The 19,985-nt window shown below is 39.8% G+C and overlaps 1 protein-coding gene across 11 annotated transcripts in view; it reads left to right on the top strand.

Annotated features, from left to right (window-relative positions):
- EPS8 (epidermal growth factor receptor pathway substrate 8) overlaps nt 1-19,985 on the top strand; it is a 198,900-nt gene that overhangs the window by 159,456 nt on the left and 19,459 nt on the right. For 7 of the 11 annotated variants that reach the window (XM_038419564.2, XM_038419538.2, XM_038419528.2 and 4 more), the window contains 3 exons: nt 2,788-2,822; nt 6,219-6,330; nt 8,724-8,867. In XM_038419564.2, coding sequence (XP_038275492.1) covers nt 2,788-2,822; nt 6,219-6,330; nt 8,724-8,867 — 291 coding nt within the window. Of the gene's footprint in view, nt 1-2,787; nt 2,922-6,218; nt 6,331-8,723; nt 8,868-19,985 lie in introns of all 11 variants that reach the window. The other 4 variants (XM_038419517.2, XM_043517082.1, XM_043517068.1 and 1 more) reach the window with 1 other exon arrangement.

The following is a 19,985-nucleotide window of genomic DNA, read 5'->3' on the forward strand; positions in this document are numbered from 1 at the left end:
GAATGCTACTTTCTTAAGAAATGCCGATACATTGTGGGTTGGCAAATGTTTTTGTGGCAGAGATGTCTATATAAAGATATGGATGTCCAGGGGAGCAGGCAGGGAGATGGACAAGGTAGGATAAGAAGTATCCCAAATGACATAGTCTCCTGAAGAAGTCAGACATGTTTTCCATTCACTTATTTTGAACACCGCCTGACTATTTCCCTAATACTTAAGCTGCCCTTGAGTCCCTCTAACATTTTGTTGTTTTAAAATCACACTTTCCTTTTTTAATGTAATGCTTTTCTCTCCTTGTTTCTGTGTGAAAGTGCAAAATAAACAACCTGAGAAAACAGAGAATGGTGTCTTCTAATCTTTTAGACAAAATCATCATGGGTATCATTTGTAGTTGTATTAAGTTAAAAAAATATTCCAGATAGAAGTGTGATTTTTAAGTTGATTGCACTCCTTTAAGCTCCTATAATGTTTTGTTGTCTTGATTGGTAATTGTTTGGTTGATTAGAAAAAAGAAATAAAGTTGTCATAATGAAGCTCGCAACACTGAGGCAGGACTCCTCAATTTCTGACTCTGCCACTGAATCACAGTGTGGTCTAGGGCAAATCATTTAAACTTGCTGTACCTTAGCTTCCCCACTGGTAGCATGGCTCTCATAATACCTGTCTCACAGAGGTGTTGTGAGACTTAATATTTATGAAGTGCTTTAGGGTCCTCAGATGAACTGTACTATGAAGGGCCAAATGTTGTTTGTGTATACTCTAAAGACAATATAGAAGGTGATACCTAAATGCTGCCTTAATAACCAGTTATCTGTTTTGCTGAATGGTTATATTTGACAATAGCAGAAGAGAAAAATCAGATGGGACATGATGGTGAAAATGTGTATTTTCCTATCAGTATCTCCCTGAAGTCCATCCATTTTTCTTCATGTTATGTCACTCTTACCAGGTAGTCTGCTGGTAATTGAGGCAATATGTGAGATTTTTCCCCTTTTCATGACAAGAGATCCCATTAACAATCACTGACACTGTGATCCAGTGTCAAGCAGGTACTAGCATAACACAGCTCAAACCTCATCCTCCTGGGGTTCCTTTCTTCCTACAGGGCATCCTTTTTCAAAAAGAAATGCTACCCAGTGTAAATAATGATATGCTTGCTGCTCCCATGGTTACTGTTCCTAATCTTTACAACTAGGGATTGATCTGGTGTCTAGCAACGTGGATCAGAGATTGATTCATGAGAACGTTTCCCAACCCTGAATTTTAAGATACAGCTGTATACACTGTCTTTCCACTGAAAGGGTTGCATGTGCAGTCAGTTCAACAATAATTATTTCAAATGAGAAACTATGGTGGAAACACTATAGATTTGTGTATGATTGTTGCTGTGCTGTTAGGCTCTTTTCCTTGGATTGTGAATTTTGGGGGGCAGGGACTGTTTTCCTCTGCCTTTATGTAGCACGGACCACAGAGGGGAGCCAATCTTGATTGGAGTCCATGGGGGCTACCACAACACAAATAATTTTGTCTGTGAACTAAGGTGACTTACTATTTCCCAGTTTCTTGCATACATACTCTAAGCCATGGAACACTTGATGGTGTTTCTAGGGGTTTGTAATATTGCTGTTACTCTACAAACATTTTCAAATTTTGGTGATGATAATACTTACCTACTTCAGAGGGGTATTGTGAGGAATTTGTCAGAAGGAGAAAACTGAGGCGCAGACAGGGTCTGTGATTTGCCCAGAGTCACACAACAAGTAACAATCAGAGCCAGGCTCAGATTTTTGGCAGCTCCTGGCTCACAAATCTGTACTCGGTTTAGTAGACTCTGCTACTTTCAGTGCCATATTAGTTTGTTTTGATGATAGCAGGAGGAAGGGAGTCCTAAAATAAGTGGCTTCAACTGCCTACATCTAATAATCCCCAGAAATTAACTCCTTAGTGTATAGCTCTGCTTTTTGGAATTGGGTAGTGGTACAATTATATTAACAACATTAAAAATATCATCATGGGATGTACAGTGGGTTATTGGCGTGTATGCAGTGGCAGCCATTCAAGAAGAACACCTAGGCTCTCCAAATGTACTTTTCAATCTTCAACAAAGATTTTAATATTTCTATATGCTGTTGACACATTCACATAAAATTATGATTTATTTAAATCCTGAATCTGCCACCCCTACTTCCATTGAGTCATACCTTTCTGTCTACACAACTCTACTAACTTCATTAGGATACTTGCAGAGCAAGGTATTACTCAATGTAAGGGTGGCAGTGCTGGGACCTTACGGAATAAGATTGTGTACTCCTAAAATAAGGTAATGTTACTGAGTAGCTCTTATTCCATAAACATACTCAGCATTGTGTGTAGTTTATCTGAGTTAGAATGTCTGCAACCAGAAACAAGACTTAAAGCCTGATGTGGCTTGTTTTTTTAACATATCCAGTCACTGTTTATAAAACTCAACTGCTGTAGGGATGTTTAAGTGATAATGTGGGTCGTACCACAAAGAACGGTCTTGATGAAGAATATCAGTTGCACTATTCATGCAATAGGTTGAGTTAGGATGCAAATTCTTTATTCTCGTGCTTCTGATTTCTTTGTTCATGTATTAAAATGCACAAATAATTAAATTTTCATGTCAGAATAACAAACATCAGAGAACAAGGGAATGTGAATGCTGACAGAGAACCTACAGGTGTCAGATGATGTTGCTGTAATCAATGAAATATCTACTGCTGTCTTTGTGTATGACGTTAATCCCTTTTGTTTTCTGTCTTCCAGCATCCCAGTGTCCCAGACTATCCTCCATCTGATGGGTATGCATTCAGTAACACAGTTTACAAAAGAGGGCCTCTGCTGGACCAGGGGGCAGCTGTTGCTGCCTTTAAACAAACTGTTAGCCGACATGTAGATAGGTAACATTGAATGGACATCTTGTATAGAGCTGTGGATAACTGTCCCAATTTATTGCTATTGGGGTGGAGGTGTCTCTGTTTGTTCTTCTATTTCTATGTCCAGAGTGTGCGTCATTTCCAAAAGGAGACAGTCCTCCCTGTAATACAGTACTTGGCTTGGCTTTGTTAGTGCTGATTATATAAAGCTCCTTTAGAGTACTCTCTGCATGAGCGCCCATTTAAAGTCCCCTTTGTACACACGGTTAAATGGGTTCTTCTGTCAAAAGCAATGAATTAATGGAAGTGGAATTCTGAGCGTTATCAGACTGAATCAGAACCCAGGATCTTTTAACATGGACATAACAAAACCGATTTTTGGTTTGTTTCCAAATGTAGAATGCCATTTACTCTTTTTGGAAATACAAAGAATTGCTTTGCCATTCCTTGGAATTTTTTGTTACTCACCCACTCCACCCCCAGTTTTAATTCTTAACATCCATGTTTAGAATAGGAATCAAATTTTTCTTTTCCCTGTGCTCAGTGTGGAATTAGACATACCACTCTGAAATTGTAACAAGTGGTGACCAAGCACAGTGTAAGGGAGCGTTTGCACAAAGGAGCTATTCCCTTCCCATCCCTTCAGCTTTGTCTGAGTAGATTATGATCAGCACTTTGGATATGTGATGTTGGGTTCTCCAGTTAGGTTGTGTCTGTATGGGAAGGTTATACTGGTAGAAGTGAAGGTATAAATTTAAACAAATATAGTTATATATAAATATATATAACATATAAATATATATAACAGTCCAACTATATATAAATATAGTCCAACATAGACACTCATTCCTCTACAAAAGTGCATTATTTTTGGTTTAGCTGATGTTACTTGGGAAGAGGTTTAAGCTAAACTGAAAAAAGTCACTCTTCTCCAGAATAAAAATGCCCACACAGCGGGATTGTACTGGTACAACTATACTGAATTCAAAATTATGTGCTGAAGCAATTGTGGAGAGACGGGAGAGCTTAAGTGGAAGGGGGAAGGGTAGCCTGGAGAAGAAGAAAACAAAGTGCCCATTTCAGTTACAGGTTGCATATTCTAAGCCATTTCTAACTCACTTTTTATTGATAGAAACTAAATTGGTAATTTTTCAGTACTCCAAAGTTAGTTTTTGTAATGGAAGGTGAGTGGATAGTGGCTGCCGGACCACAAACTGCTGCTATAAACTTCTTTGACAAAGAAGGGTTCCAGTTAATCCCCTATTTAAAAAAAGGAAAGGGAGAAAGACGCTTAAATTGAATGAGCCATTCACTAACCGGCTAGAGTGTGCAATGGGAGGCTACTGACGCACACTTCTTGGTGGTGGAAGGCAGTTGACTTTTGATCTCAGTAATGGACACCTGGGATGCATGGTTTACATCATCACTCTGACACAGGAGGATTAGTGACTAAGCTTTCTAATGAAGTTGTGTGGTGTTTCAGCATTCTCTGTGAAACCTGCCCACTGCACATGCACCTTCACATTACCAATTAGATACCATGTAGTTATAATCAACTTGCATTTTCCTCTGCAGGCTGCAGTTGCAAGGCTTTCTGAGATGCTATGTTACAAATGTTGGTGCAAAAAATAAGCTTATTTTTTGCATCAATATTTGTAACATAGTATCCCAGAAAGCACAATCAAGCACAAGTAGACTGGGAGGCTCCTGGAGCTGGATTTGAAAGGTGGGATTTTCACTGGCCTCTCTCTGCTCTAGGAAATTTACCACTCATTTCAACAGGAGCAGAGTTAAAGCTGAACTGAAAGCTTTTGAAAATCCCCACCTGGATTTTTTTTCTATTGGGAGAGTAATTGGAGCCAGGGTTAGAAACTGCAGACTGTGGGATGAGTTTGAAAAGTCAGCACAAAAATGTGTAAGGACCATCAGGAGGGCATTAGTCATGCAATGAAATGGCAAGGGAGAAACTGTGTAAACCAATAAGATGGTTTAAAAGTGAGTACAAAATAGGCAAAATTGGGATTGCTATTCTCTCCTTTGACATTGTAATGACTAAATTAAGGTTATGGGTATGAACATTGTTCATATCATGTTTTCCTTTCCTCCCTTACATGTGCTAATCGCTTTCAGTGCATTGTTTTTTCTTTCAAACCTATATATAGATTTACAATCTAAATATGACTGTGCCTTTGTTCTGCTCTTCAAGTAAAGTGAGACAGTTCTCCACAGCCAAAAATAGCTAGGTAACTACTGGAGTACTCAAGGACGTACTTGGGATCAGTAGTTACAATCAGCAAACCGCCAACAGTAAAAATTCATTTACCTTCATGGTGTGACGTTATGTCCAGCATTTCAAAGTCATTATTTGTTTACTGTTTACATTATTCATTAGTTCATTAACTCTTTTACATGGTGGTTTTGATGTGCATGTCATTTGCGTTAGGTGCATATTGCTTTTGTTTCTTTTAGAAGCTTTTGGGGTGGGGAGGGCGGGGGGGTAGCTTTTGACTTCAAAGACTTGGTTGTACATTTGAGAACCCACTAGCTCACTTTCCAAAAGGAATCTGAACAGATCTTTCCTTGTGGAATGAGAGTGCTGTACTCTGTATTCTTCATCCCACTAAGTTTTATAAGAATCTTACCTTTAACTGCTCATAAGTCATTTTTAATTCTCGCTTGAGCTAATGACTCTGAGCTATTCATTTACATAGTGTCTTATGGACAAATAAGAAAATTTACCTGTGGGGGGCAAGTATTTTTGACATTGGCAATTTAGTTTGATTGGATTTAAGGCTGAAAATTATTCATTCTGTCTGTTGTCATTGAGACATTACAAACAATTTGAAATGTAAGTTGTGATGCACTCTAGAGAGTGCAATCTCTCTTTAAGCACATAAGATGCTTTATAAATTACTACAAATTGTAAACCTTTCCCAATATATCAGTTTGCTTTATTATACAAGACTATTAAATCCAGTATAAACCTGTAGGAATACAGCTATAAATCTGATGCATGCAATTGATTTACCTTAATGCAGTGACATCTGCTAATCTCTAAATTATTACCGTACTTACTGCAAGTTCTGAGCTAACCATTGTTACCAACTCTTGAGGTCTATGAAACTCAATTAATACTTTTTGTCTTTTGCTGGCTCGTTAATGTTGTAATGGGTGATTATAGTGTGCATTGGTAAATTCTATGGCAATGAAGTGTCCTAAAATAGATTAGCAGAATACAGCTTGCTTAAATGTTTTATTTTTTAAATTGCTTGCTTCTCTTGAAAGTCTAGCAGAATAATGGTTGGGTTGTTTGCTTTGTAGAAATTATGAAGCACACGGTAAGGCAGAGCCCAAGAGATATGCCAAATCCAGGTATGACTTTGTGGCAAGAAACCACAGTGAACTTTCTGTCTTGAAGGATGATATTTTAGAGGTAATGTAGTACACAGAAATGAAATTTCTAATACTTCCCAGAACTGATGGTGTCCTCTCTGTGGGCAATCTGAATGTTTGGGGTGATGACTTCTGACACAGTAGTCTGCATTCTTCTGTAGGAATATGGAAAATTCAATTATTTTGTCTTGTATCTTAGTCAAGATGCATGGGGATTCCATGCTGACCTATCACTTGTTGCTATAGACCTCATCTTCTTTAATAGTTGGGTGGGATTTCACAGCCTTCTGCAATATGAATTTTAATATTAAAAATCTTTGAATAACAAAACAGTCTAGAGAGACCTCATTCTTCTTGTCATTGTTCATACACATAGTGAGGGACAGTCTCTCCCTTGAAAAGATTATGATCTAAATAGACAAGCCAGGCAAAAGGGGGAAGGAGAAAGAGGCACAGGGAGATAAAGTTCTTTCCTGAGTTCTTGCATAGCAGTGGCAGAGTCAAACCTGGGACCTGTGACTACCAGCCCAGTTCCCCTATTCTTGGGGCAATGCTGTCTCCCCAACTATTTACCTTCCCAAAATGTCATGATATCCTTGGGTTATTAATATCCTTGGCCAGCAGTTTAGAATGCATATATTCACCTTTAAGAGGGTGTCGCCCTTCTCCATACGTATATCTCTGCTTACTTCCACTATGTCCCTTACACAGGGAATGCCCCATATGAACTGATCTTTAAGATCACTACTCTCTCTCTCTCTCTTTTTTTTCTGTTCCACAACCCACCTTTCAGTGCCTCAAAGAAACCAAGCCCTTATGGGCTGCGTCTACGTTTGGAGCTGGGGAGCGATATTCCCAGTTCGAGTAGACTGACACGTGCGAGCTTGCAAACAGTGTAGCCCCCCAGTAGCATGGCAGCAGCAAGCAACAGCATGCGCTAGCTACCCAAGCCCAAATCCACGCAGGACAGCGAGCCCCATGCTGCCCCTTGAGGCCACCTGTGCTGCCATGGCTAATGCTACTGTTGTTTGCACACGAGCTCAGCGAGAGCTAGGATGAGTTATGCCCATTCAAGCTGGGAATCACACCCTGAGCTTCACGTGTAGCCGCAGTTACTGAGGGACAGAAAGAGATGGTCGGTACTTCATAATATATTTTAAAAAAAAATTGTATTTAACCAAATATATTCTTTTTTTTATTTATGTCCCTCTCCCTCAAGCCTTCAGAGATCACTGGTTAGGCTATAAGGTCTTTGGGGGAGGACCTGTGTATTTATATCTGTAAGTATAGTGCCGGCTACACTGGCACCTAAGTCCTGAGTTAAACCTCTAAACACTGCTAAGTGTAAATATTAATTATGATGATACAAAGGGTGGTCTACAGTGGTTTCTTTGAGGCACCAATAAGAGCTGTGTCTTGGCACTATGATCAATTATTTGTATTTCTAAAGTGTTCTCGGCTATTGACTGTGTTGGAAGCATTTGATTTCTGTACTGGTGGGGAGTCTTCTTTGCCTCCCGTGGAGATTAGAATAATTCTTTAGCTGAATTGAGCATGAGGGATAATCTATCTCAAGATTAGCTTAATTAATAAAAGGCAGCATAATGCAGTAAGTTCCCATACGGGCCGCCAGAAATCAACAATTACCCAGCTGCCAACGTTCCATAAATACAATCACCATACACCCAAATAAAACCAAAAAGGAGACAGTCTTCTAGTTGGATCAGAATGAGTGGGCGAACTGGAGGAAGCAAGTGAATTGTATTAAAAATGCATTTGCCCTCTATTAAATCTTAATGAGCAATTATAGATGAGATTAAAAAAAACCTTCAATGTCCTTTTTCCTATATGATTACTAGTCAGGCATGTGTATTAGAAACACAGACTGTTTAAAAGCAGTAAACAACATATTTCTATATTAATGAAGCCGCTAACTGGGAAGATTTCAGATAATGTTTGTTCACTATTCTACGTTTGGGCCACTCCCTGTCTGTTGACTGGTATGCATCTAAGATTTGGTTTGGTTAGATTAGTTCTTATGATGTCAGTATAGAGGTCACCAAACAGTTTGTGAACCTCCGTGATGTTCTATCCTAAGCAAAATCCAGTGTACTGATTAATTTTTTTATGTTGTTAATCAGGTTGATCTGAAACAGACACAATTTGGGACGGCAGTAGAAAATTTGTGTCCTCCCTCCGGTGATTGCGATCAATCTAATAAAAAAAGAAACAGGGATCATGGAAAGTGGGGAGGGAGCAAAGGCCTGTGATGAGGAAGGAACTAAATCTGACTGAACAATTGACAGTTGCTGGACCAGATCCTGGCAACGACAGGGCTTTGCTTGAAGTGTTGCAGCGCAAGCCTCAAAACAAGCCTGACATAAATGTCATTCAACCTTTTAACTTGACTTATCATTGTATCAAATGTTGCAGATCCTCGATGACAGAAAACAATGGTGGAAAGTTCAAAATAAAAGTGGCCTTGCAGGGTTTGTGCCAAACAACATCTTGGATCAACTGCGACCTCAGGAACCTGGTTCAGGACATTCTGAACCTGCATACAGCCACACCATACAGGTATCCTTTGTTCCTTAGGAAAAAAAATCCTTTTTATATTTTTAATGATGAATTAGGGTAAGGTGGTTCAAAGCAGAACGACAACAAAAATCTGTAAATTCTACTGCAACCTCAAAATTCCTGTTGCTCTACACAAGTTGAATTTTATTTCTCTGTTGTGTAGAGTCTAAAATAAAAATAAAATTGACAGAATTTATAATAGGTCAAATCTTTTCCTTTGGATCTTCTGTTACCATTACCGATTGACAGACATCAAATATTCAAAACCTAATACGTATGGTGTACATTTATTTTAATTACAAATACCTTTCATATGTTGATAGCTGTTGATGCCAAAGAAGGAGTTTGAATTATTTAAGGTAGGGTTAACTTCATTCCTTCTCAGAGAGTGAATTTTAGCGTATCCTTTAGTTTCTGTCCTTTTTGTGTGTTGTATGTATATCTATTAGTCTATAATATCTACTTCTCACAATTTTGGAGTGAATAGGTATAGACCTCTGTGTGGTATTGTGGGTGCCATAGAATCATGTGTTTGCTGTTTGAATTTATGGAGCATTCGTTTCTCAACGATAGCCCTAGAACACCAACAGAAAAATTTGTGCTGATGCTTGTGTCTAAGCTTTTGGCCTAATTTTGTTTTTCTTTTACATAATGGTGGGTTGAAGTATTTTATCTCGTTATATACATGGAGCACTACCAGAGCCCAATACTGCAATGGTAAATTACAAGGGTTCTTTGCATCCATTTAATTACTCACGTGAATAAGGATTTATAGGATAAGGGCCAAATACATTTTTTACCCTCTATTTAGCTGGAGATACTGTATTTTGGGAGAGCTTGTTTTTTCTTTCTGCTGTGTTGGTTCTAGAGATGGGCAAGCCAGTTAAGATGAAACATAATTCCCAGCCCGCCCCTGAACCAAACTTTGATCCAAAATGCAAACCAAACTTCAACTGAAACTTTCTGTGGTTAACCTGCTTCCCCATTATTCATTTCTTTGTACCTCTGCATTTGTAGTTTCCAGTTCGAAATAGAAGTGCTCATCTACTATTGTTTAGTGTTTGTATTACAGAGGCATCTGGAGGTCCTAATCAAGGCTCTTGTGCTAGGTGCTATCCACATAAATCACACAAAAGAAGGTGCAGCCTTTTATGCTATTTCTTGCCTGACTAGGGATACCTGAGCATCTCTTGTGAAACTAGTCTCGTAAAATATCCGGGCTAATATTGAAAAACCCAATACATTCAGATAAAGTACTTGGGATAAGTATCCAAAAGTTTGAGCACTCACTTAAACTTGGGCCTGATCAGCAGTCCATATAAGTCAACGGGAGTCTTTCCATTGAGCTCATTGGACTTTGAATCAGATCTTTTATGAAGTTTGCCTCTCACTAGTTGTTTTCCAGTAACGTTTGAGCTCTTCCTCTGAATAAATTCTGTTTTATGTATGTGTGAAATGAAGCATGTATGTGTAGTGTTTTGGAAACTCTGTTTAAAGAACTGTTGTGGTTTTCTTCTTACTCAAGCGCATGCATTTTCAGTTTGTTTGTTTTGGAACTACTTACAAAAAAAAATTAAGCAGGTCTTCTTGGGACATTTTTGAGTAGAAGTTCATAAAACGTTTTGCATGATTTTGGAGGATTTCATGAAATAATGAAACAACATCAAAAAATAGAAGTCCATGTTTTCACTAATTTCACAGAATCATGAAAATTAGAAATGGGTAATAATGACCTTTAATGCCATAGTCCTTCCACCTCCTTACCGTAGTGGATTGTTTCCAATAGTTCATTGTACTTCTGCTTTGTCCAGTTTAAAATAATCCAAATGCACCACTTTCCTTATGAAGCTATTCTAGATCTCACAGGGAATTTTCTTGTATTCACCCTGTTGCTTGATTTGTCGATGCAGCTGGTGGCTATGTAACCCAAAAGAAAGAACCTATATTCGAAACATAAGAATGGCCATACTGGGTCAGACCAAAGGTCCATCTAGCCCAGTATCCTGTCTTCCAACAGTGGCCAATGCCAGATAAGTCCAACTCCTATGCAACTGTACATATTAAAAATAAAAAAGCAACAGTATAGGAAATAATGCAGAAAGAAAGCGTTCCCAGGCAGCTGCAGGCTGTACTTGGCTCATTGTTGTAGTTTGATCATTTTAAAATAATTGCTAAATAGTCATCATCCTAATGTTTGCTCTCTAAGGCAAATTACCTTTGGCAGTACCATAATTTATAATGTTATCTAAAATATCACCTGAGATTTAGTGCATCACAAATTGTTGCCTAAACTTAGTCATGAATGAGGAAGGTCTTTACAAACAGGTAACATTCATAGTTACTAATGTCACCTTCTATTTCATGTTGAAGATTATAAACTTAAGTGCTCTTGAGCCTTTTCTCTCAGGTATTAATATGGCCCATATTAACATAGAGGTGCACAGATGCTGTTTTTAATATGTTTAGCCTCACTACAACCTGTGAAGTAGGGAATTGCTATTACCCCATTTTACTGAGGGAGAGCTGAGGCAGAGAGAGACTAAGTGACTTGCTAAAGGGTCCCCCCAGGAAGTCTCTGAGAGAACAGGGAATTGAACCTGGACCTTCTGAGTCCCAGACTGGCACTTCTTTCGTCTCCTCCAAATGTGAGCACTGGCTTCTGTACAATCCGTTCCAATGCACCCAAGTGCTGAGCAGGCTTCTCCATACTTTCAAACACAACTTCTGCTTCAGCACTGGCATACATGGGGCCTGGCACTTGTGACAAATGCTGTGGGCTTTTTTGATGTAGTTATTTATTTGTCCGTTCATTTAATGTGTCCTTGGTGGTCTGCAAAGGATACATGACAGCAGGGAAAATCCACTTCCTGATGCTAAGGCATTAAGGCCCCATTGAGACTGTCACTCATTTTTTCTTATGATTTTTCTACCGAAGTAACCCCTCTCTTGGGGAGGGAATAGCTAGGGCAGGGGTCGGCAACCTATCAAAGAGGAGGAACCATTTTTTAGTTTTTGTCTTTGACCAAATATTTCGAGAACTGCATCACACGCAAAACTACTTGTTAGAATTTATCAACTAATAATAATTGAACATATTAAAAAAACGAGGAGTCCTTGTGGCACCTTAGAGACTAACAAATTTATTTGGGCATAAGCTTTCGTGGGCTAGAACCCACTTCATCAGATGCCCATGAAAGCATATGCCCAAATAAATTTCAGTCTCTAAGGTGCTGCAAGGACTCCTCATTGGTTTTGCTGATACGGACTAACACGGCTACCGCTCTGAAACCTGAACATATTAAAGTTATTACTACTGACCAATACTTCTAATGTAACTTCTGCCATTTGAATTTGAATATAAGCAGGAGGGAGTGTGGGGTCTGGGAGGGAGTTTGGGTGCAGGAGGGGGTTCTGACCTGGGTTAGGGGGTTATGGTGCAGGAGGGGGTGCGAAGTGCAGGCTCTGGCTGGGAGGCACTAACCACAGGCAGCTCCCGGCCAGCGGCGCAGAAGGGTTCAGGCAGGCTGCATACTGTGGCCCCACGTCGCTCCCGGAAGTGGCTGGCTGTTGGCATGTTTCTGTGTGGTCCTGGCTGCTGGGGAGGCATCTCTGAGCACTGCTCCTGCCCCCAGCACTGTCCTCACATTGGTTCCCGGCTAATGGGAGCTGCGGGGGTGGCGCTTGCGGGCGCTGGCAGCGCACAGAGACCCGCTGCCTCCTTCCCCCCAAGCGGCATGCAGAGACGTGCTAGCAGCCAGCCGCTTCCGGGAGCAGCATGGGGCCAAAGCCCTGCTGTGCCACCGGCCGGGAGCCGCCTGTGGTAAGCACCTCCCGGCCAGAACCTGCACCTTGCACCCCCTCAAAGAACAGCTGCCCAGAAGGGGGCAGCCAAAAAGCTACATGCGTCTCCGGAGCCACAGTTTGCCCACCCCTCAGTGAGGGCACTAATTATTGCACTTAATTACTTGAATATATGCAAGAGAGCTTTTTGCGTACTTGCAGCTTTGTTTGCTCTGCTGATGACCTTTGTCGGTACTCATTGAATTAGATTTTGGGTTGAATTCTGAAACCTCTTAATGGGCTGGTCCAAGATAGTTACCTGATAGTGAGTCCTTGGTGCCTTTGGAGATGGTGGTCAGTGCAGCAGACTTACAAGATAGGCGAGCCACTAGCCCAGTCTACCTCAACAGCCCAAGGGCTGTGGAATGCTCTCCCCTCTGGTCTAGGATAAACTGTGGAATTTCAAATTACTAAACAAAGACATTCAAAATACTAAAATACTAACATTTTCTTTTAGAACTTCAGTATGGCACACTGGTGCTTGTGTGTGAGTTTTATTCAAATGTGACTTCCTTGTTGTCATAGCCTCTTAGGATTTTAGCTGTTTAATCTGCCTTTGTCATGGTAGAGCAGCAAAGATATTTTGACTGATAAACAATACATTATGCATATTAATAATTTGCCAAGCAATCTAATCATTTTCCTTCTTTTAATAATATTTCCAGTGGAAATATAGTAGATACAATAATTGTGCATTTTATTATTTTTTCAAAAAGTAAAATTGAGAGATGTGATTTAAAAGATGTGTGACATTATGGATACGGCCCTGTGAGGCAGAAGAGTATTATACCCATTTTATAGATGAGCTCAGGCACAGAGGGAAAATTTCCACTCTTTTGTTTTCAAAATTTGAGACTCAATGAGATTTAGGCTCCTCAGCCACTTGTGAAAATAGGAATTAGTGCCCAAGTGACTTAGGGACCTTTTGAATATTTTATGTAAAGGCACTTAAATGACTTGACAAATGTCACTGAGGAATTGAACTTTTACATCCTGATTTCCAGCCCGCTGCCTTAACCCCAAGGCCACTCATCTGCTTTTTTAACCCTTTGCAAGTCTGAGCTGTAGTGAATGACAGAGGTAACTAGATAGTTGTATGCAAATATTTGCTATTCATATTTTTACAAATTGTTAGAGATTATTCTAATCCAATAAAACAATTGAATGTAGAGCTATATGTATAACACATTTTTCGCTTTATGGCAATTCCAAATAACTGTGGGGATGGGGAAAATTGTTTTGGGTCTAACCAAAACCAGTGAATTTTTTAAATTTCAGCTAGTTTTTCTTTTTTAAAAAACTATCATTTCTGGTTGAACAAAATGTTTCATTAGATTTTGATTGTTTAATACTTTAAATAAATTTACATTAAATTTTCAAATAAATAGTCATTTTGAACCAAAAAATAAATATATTTCCTTTAGAAAATAATGTTTTTTTTTTCATTTTGACTGTTTTGGAAATTTTTTTACATGAACAATTGTCAAAATGGATACAATTCACAAAACGTTTCATAGAGTCATAGAAATATAGGACTGGAAGAGACCTTGGTAGATCTAGTCCAGCTCCCTTCAGTCCATGCAGGAGTATGTAATAACTAGACCATTCCTGATGGGTGTTTGTCTAACCTGTTCTTAAAAGCCTCCAATGATGGAGATTCCACAACCTCCCTAAGCAATTTATTCCAGTGCTTAACTACCCTTACAGTTGGGAAGTTTTTCCTAATGTCCAACCTACACCACCCTTGATTCAATTTCAGCCCATTGCTTCTTGTCGTGTCCTCAGAGGTTAACGAGAACAATTTTTCACCCTCTTCCTTTTAACAAATGTTTATGTACTTGAAAACTGTTATGTCTCAGTCATCTCTTCTCCAGACTAAACAAACCCATTTTTTTCAGTCTTTCCTCATAGGTCATGTTTTCTAGACCTTTAATCATTTTTGTTCCTCCTGGACCTTCTCTAATTTTTCAACATCTTTCCTGAAATGTGGTACCCGGGAGTGGACACAATACTCCAGCTGAAACCTTATCAATGTGGAGTAGAGCAGAAAAATTACTTGTCTTGCTTGCAACACTCCTGCTAATACATCCCAGAATGGTGTTCACTGTTTTTGCAACAGTGTCACACTGTTGACTCATATTTAGCTTGTGATTCACTATAGCCCACAGATCTCTTTTGGCAGTACTCCTTCCTAGGCAGTCATTTCCCATTTGTATGTGCGTAATTGATTGTTCCTTCCTAAGTGGAGTACTTTGCATTTTTTCTAATGGAATTTCATCCTATTTACTTCAGGCCATTTCTCCAGTTTGTCCAGACCATTTTGAATTTTAATCCTGTCCTCCAAAGCACTTGCAACCAGCTCCCAGCTTGGTATTGTCCGCAAACTTTTATGAGTGTGTTCTCTTTGCCATTATCTAAATCATTGATGAAGATATTGAGCAGAACTGGACCAGGACCAATTCCTGCAGGACCGCACTCAATATGCCTTTCCAGCTGGACTGTGATCCCCTGTTTCAGTATTACTGAATCTTCATCTTCCCCCCCCCCACCCCCACCCCCCAAAAAAGTTTCAGCCAAAAAATGTGCCCAGTTCTAACTGATTGTGCAGTACAGCTGAACTCAGAAATCCACTGGGATTCCTCCAGGACTGTTGTTAGATATGGTGTTGTTTAATATCTTGATAAATGACCTAGAATAAAGCAATGATAAAATTTACCAAAGGTACATGTGTAGGATCAGTGGTTGATACTGAAAATACCCCCAGGATCTTCAAGGAATTTAATGTTGACAATTACACATTTTATGACGTTTGCAAATCCGAAGAATTACAAAGCGCTTATCAGACTTTTAGTCAGCTAGAAATCAGTTAGAATATGCTGTATATTGGGTAGATGCTTTCACTTCTCCAATATTGCAGCTATTACTCCTGGGGGAATTCTGTGCCAAAAAATTCTGTGGACAATATTTTAAAATTCTGCATGTATTATTTGTCAAAACAACACAATATAATCACACCACTTTGAATTATTGTGGTAATTTATTTCAAGATACGTGTGAACAAGTATATCTGTAACAATACAGACAGCAAAAAAGATTCAGAAAATGTTTTGTCAAATAGATTCCTTACTAGGAATATTAATACAGAATTTTGAGTAATAATTTATTTAAACTACAATACAGAAACATATTTTCTGCATCCCTCAAAAGCAGTGCAAAGGCTTGGGGGAGTCAGGGGTAACAGAGGAGCTGAGGTAGAGGGAAGTAATTGCTGGGTAGGAACCTGGGAGTGAACTTGGAGGGTTGTTGGGTGTGAGTAGAAGTATGGAACAGGTTTTTTTGGGGGGAAAGAATTGTTAGGGAGTTGGAGACCACCCCATGCAGACCCTGGCTGACCCCTAGCTTCTCCCATTCAGTCAGGCACATCTGCCTCATCCGCGTGTCCCTGAACCCACACTGAGCCAACCCCTGCCCTCATGCACCTCCTGCCCCATCCCCACGTGTCCCAGGCACCCTTGCCCCCATATGGCCATTCAGCCCCAGCAGCCCATGTGCCTCACTTTGTTCACTCCCCATATCCCATGCTTCCTCACCTGGCTCCGTGGCAGGGCGCTATGAGGAATGAAGCCTCTCTTCCTCACTATCAGCTGCCGACTGCTCTGGCCAATGAGCTGGCTGCCCTCAGTTCTGGCACCACAGCAGCCCTTGGTGGGCTAAAAGCATAACTGAAGCATCTCTCCAGCAGAATGCATTTTCTGCGGGGAAAAATGCAGGGGACAGGAATTCTGTGCATGTGCAGTGATGCAGAACTCCCCCCCAGGAATAAACCATAACAAAGTTGGGCTTGGTCAGTATTAAAAGGGAGATCTCCAAAGGAAAATTCAAGTGCTGTAGGAATGTTTGAGCTTATTAGGAATTTATCATGATTATAGAGCTAGCTGCACCTCTTCCCCTTTTTTGGTCTCCGACAGCACACACTCAGGTGCTAGGCCTCATGCTCCTACCTGTCTTAGGGTGGAATTTCACAATTACACCATTCTTAGACTGGGCTCTGGGCTACAGTACCCTGTATGTCAACCATCATTACCCAGCAGGTCCAGCTGGGTTTGGTCACCTGCACTTCAGGATCCAATGACCAAACATGCTTCTTAAAACAAAAGTGTGTTTAATTAGCAAAAAGAACAAAGCATTAGAGAATTCTGTCTCTTCTCTTTCCTTGCCATTTCTTTTTCACCCCTCAGTACTGCTCTCTAACCACTGGAATCCTGTGCAAAACAGCAGTATGTCTGACTTGGCCTATATATTGAGACACAATCCTGGCCACTAGTTTCAAGATCTAAGCACCTGTGCACATTTACAAACACCCTGGTGTGGTGGAAATAAAATGCTGCCTGCCAGGGATTGATCACACCTGCTTGGGTTTAGATGGTCCCTCAATGAACCTTATCTGCCTTAGAGCAAGTCCACACTATGGGGGAAAGTCAATCTAAACTACACAATTTGAGTTACGTTAGTAGCATAACTGAAGTCAACGTAGCTTAGATCTACTTACCGTGAGGTCCACGTTATGCTATGTTGATGGGATACTGGAGTTGATGGGAGAGTGATCCGCGGAGAGGGATCCGTCTTCACTGGACCCGCTAAATCGACCCCCGGTGGATTGATTGCCGCAGCGTCGATCCACCGGTAAGTGGAGACAAGCTCTTAATTTTATTTTAGCTGGCAGATATAGTCTTGCTACCAAACCTTTTGGCTTTATAAACTGGTAAGTTGGAGTCCATTTTAACAATTCTAGTTAAATCGCCTCAAATGTTCTAGTTTCAGCAAGAACAAATGTTAATGTCCTTTTTTTCTATTCAGAACCTCCTAGCACACATTTAAACCATTTGAATCTGAGATGATTAGGCTACTAAACACTCAGAAGCTTACACTATAATACTGCAATGATGCACAATATCTCCCTGGTCTCACCTGAAGGGTTTTTAACCATGAAGAGTAGATGCTATTTGTATCTATTTAAAGGTTCCTTTTAAAGCAAACTGGTTACTTACTAAAGTGTCATTCATTTTTCTAGTGTTTTTCTTAATGACCTCCTAAAGAAAATGTTACATGTTTAAATTCTTACCAGTCATGCTGAGGATCCTTACAAGAGAAGGCAAACCTTTTGCCAAAGAGCCTACCTTTTTGTTGGCTTTGGCATGCGAGCACCAAGGTAGAGTTCTAGTCTCCTCCTTTAGGACAAAAGCCCTTTACATTCCTTGGAATCTTATCCATGAAGCCTTTCTTTCAAGGCTTTATTTTTGTTTAGCTATTGGCTTAAAATATTTCTCTGTGACTTCCCCCTGACACTGAGCATTTGTGCCCAAAATTCATGTCTGTTGCCAGCTGCTCTAGATACTGATTATATATTGCCAACTGTTAACTTCCCTGTTGGTTGTGAAGTGTACTGTAACAAAGGGAAACGCATGCCAGGTGCTTATTTAGTAGTGGCCAAAGAGATGTCGTCATTTTGAACTGAGCCAGTACTCCTTTATATTGTTCCTTAATAAAATACTGTTCTATTAAATTTGTTGTCATAACATGGGTTATTAGTGATTGAGAAGATGCCACTTTTCTATCTGAGTCAGTACTGATCCAATTCTGCATTATGCTATAAGGGGGCACTTAGCGGATAGAAGTGCTATTGTTTGGATGTCCTGATATGTAAATATGTCCTGATTACTGAGAGTGGTTCAAATTTTCCATTTAGTACTTTTTTCAAGAAATGGGGAATTAATCTTAACAATCCTAGCCAATACCAACCAACCTAAATTCTCACTCTAGGTCTAACTGTCTGAATTGTTCTTCACTTCTTGCCCTAAATAGTTATGTATTGCTGCTATGCACTGTTACACTGCTGCTGTGTTTCATCTCAGAGGTGGTTAGTAGTCTGAGAGTGCAAAGTGATTTAATTTTGTGTGTGTGTGTGTGTATATAGATATATATATATATTTTAAATCACATATGGGGAGAAGGAGAGTGAGTGAGTGTGTGTGTGTGTGTGTGTATTTGGACAGGTTTCAGAGTAGCAGCCGTGTTAGTCTGTATTCGCAAAAAGAAAAGGAGTACTTCTTACCTCTGGAGGAACTTTGCTACACTGAAGCATTGAACAAAGAACTGAATGACCCATCCCAGCTGTGGATGTACTCCAGAGACTTGATTTGAACCTGCAGTTTATTTTTCATTGTTTCATGTTCTCTGTGTGTGTATATCAATCTCCCCTCTGTTTTTTCCACCAAATGCATCCGATGAAGTGAGCTGTAGCTCACGAAAGCTTATGCTCTAATAAATTTGTTAGTCTCTAAGGTGCCACAAGTACTCCTTTTCTTTTTGTATTTGGACAGTAAGTCATCTCAATAAAGCACCTATGGATCCCCTGGGACAGAAGTTTATGTACATGCACAAGATTTTTATCTCAAACTATTTTTCCCTAAAACAAAACATTTTGCTGAGTGTATTTTTCTCTGACTGCACTGACAGAATGCAGCTATCTGAATCCAGGTGTGTGCGCTGCCATCCAGTTTGCAGTTGTCTTTTCCTCTTCTGGTTTTTCTCTTTACACTCTTCTCTACATACAAGCCTAATCAACAGTTTCTCTGCTCTGAAAGTACTATCTGTTTCTTTATAATTTACTGTATCAGCTTGCACTAAACAGGGCTCCCACTTTGACAGCTTGTTTTCTGCCTCAGTTGGCTCTTTCAGGTGCAATGTTGGCATTGCTTCTCTTCAGCTGCTTATGCACAAAGGAATCACCATTCTGTGCCCTCTGTCACTGTGTTTGAGAGGAGTCTGGTTCTGTCCCATGGCCAATACTCTTCTTTGATAGCCTGATTTTCTATTTATTATTCTTTTATAATGTATTAATTTGCATTGTGGTGGCCCCTGGATGCCCCAGTCACAGGGCTGGTCTATGTACGATTTTTGTACCTCTTAAATTATATTGGTTTGAGGTTAAAGTGATACAACCACCCGATAACGTGAACAAAGTTATAATAGTATATAGATGTTAAACTCTAACCTATACTGGTATAGTCTACATGGGGAAATTTACCAGCATAGCTACACCTTTTATATTTATACCACTGTTACTCCACATGTAGGCTCTTTTATTCCGGAATAAGGGTGCCCACATGGAGAGTTATACCAGTATAAGTTATGGTGTTGTAATCATATTAGTATAGTTATGCTGGTAAATTTCCAAGTGTAGACAATACCTTATTCCCGTAAATGTAGAGGAATAAG

This window comes from Dermochelys coriacea, chromosome 1, assembly GCF_009764565.3.
Source record: "Dermochelys coriacea isolate rDerCor1 chromosome 1, rDerCor1.pri.v4, whole genome shotgun sequence".
Taxonomy (NCBI): domain Eukaryota; kingdom Metazoa; phylum Chordata; order Testudines; family Dermochelyidae; genus Dermochelys; species Dermochelys coriacea.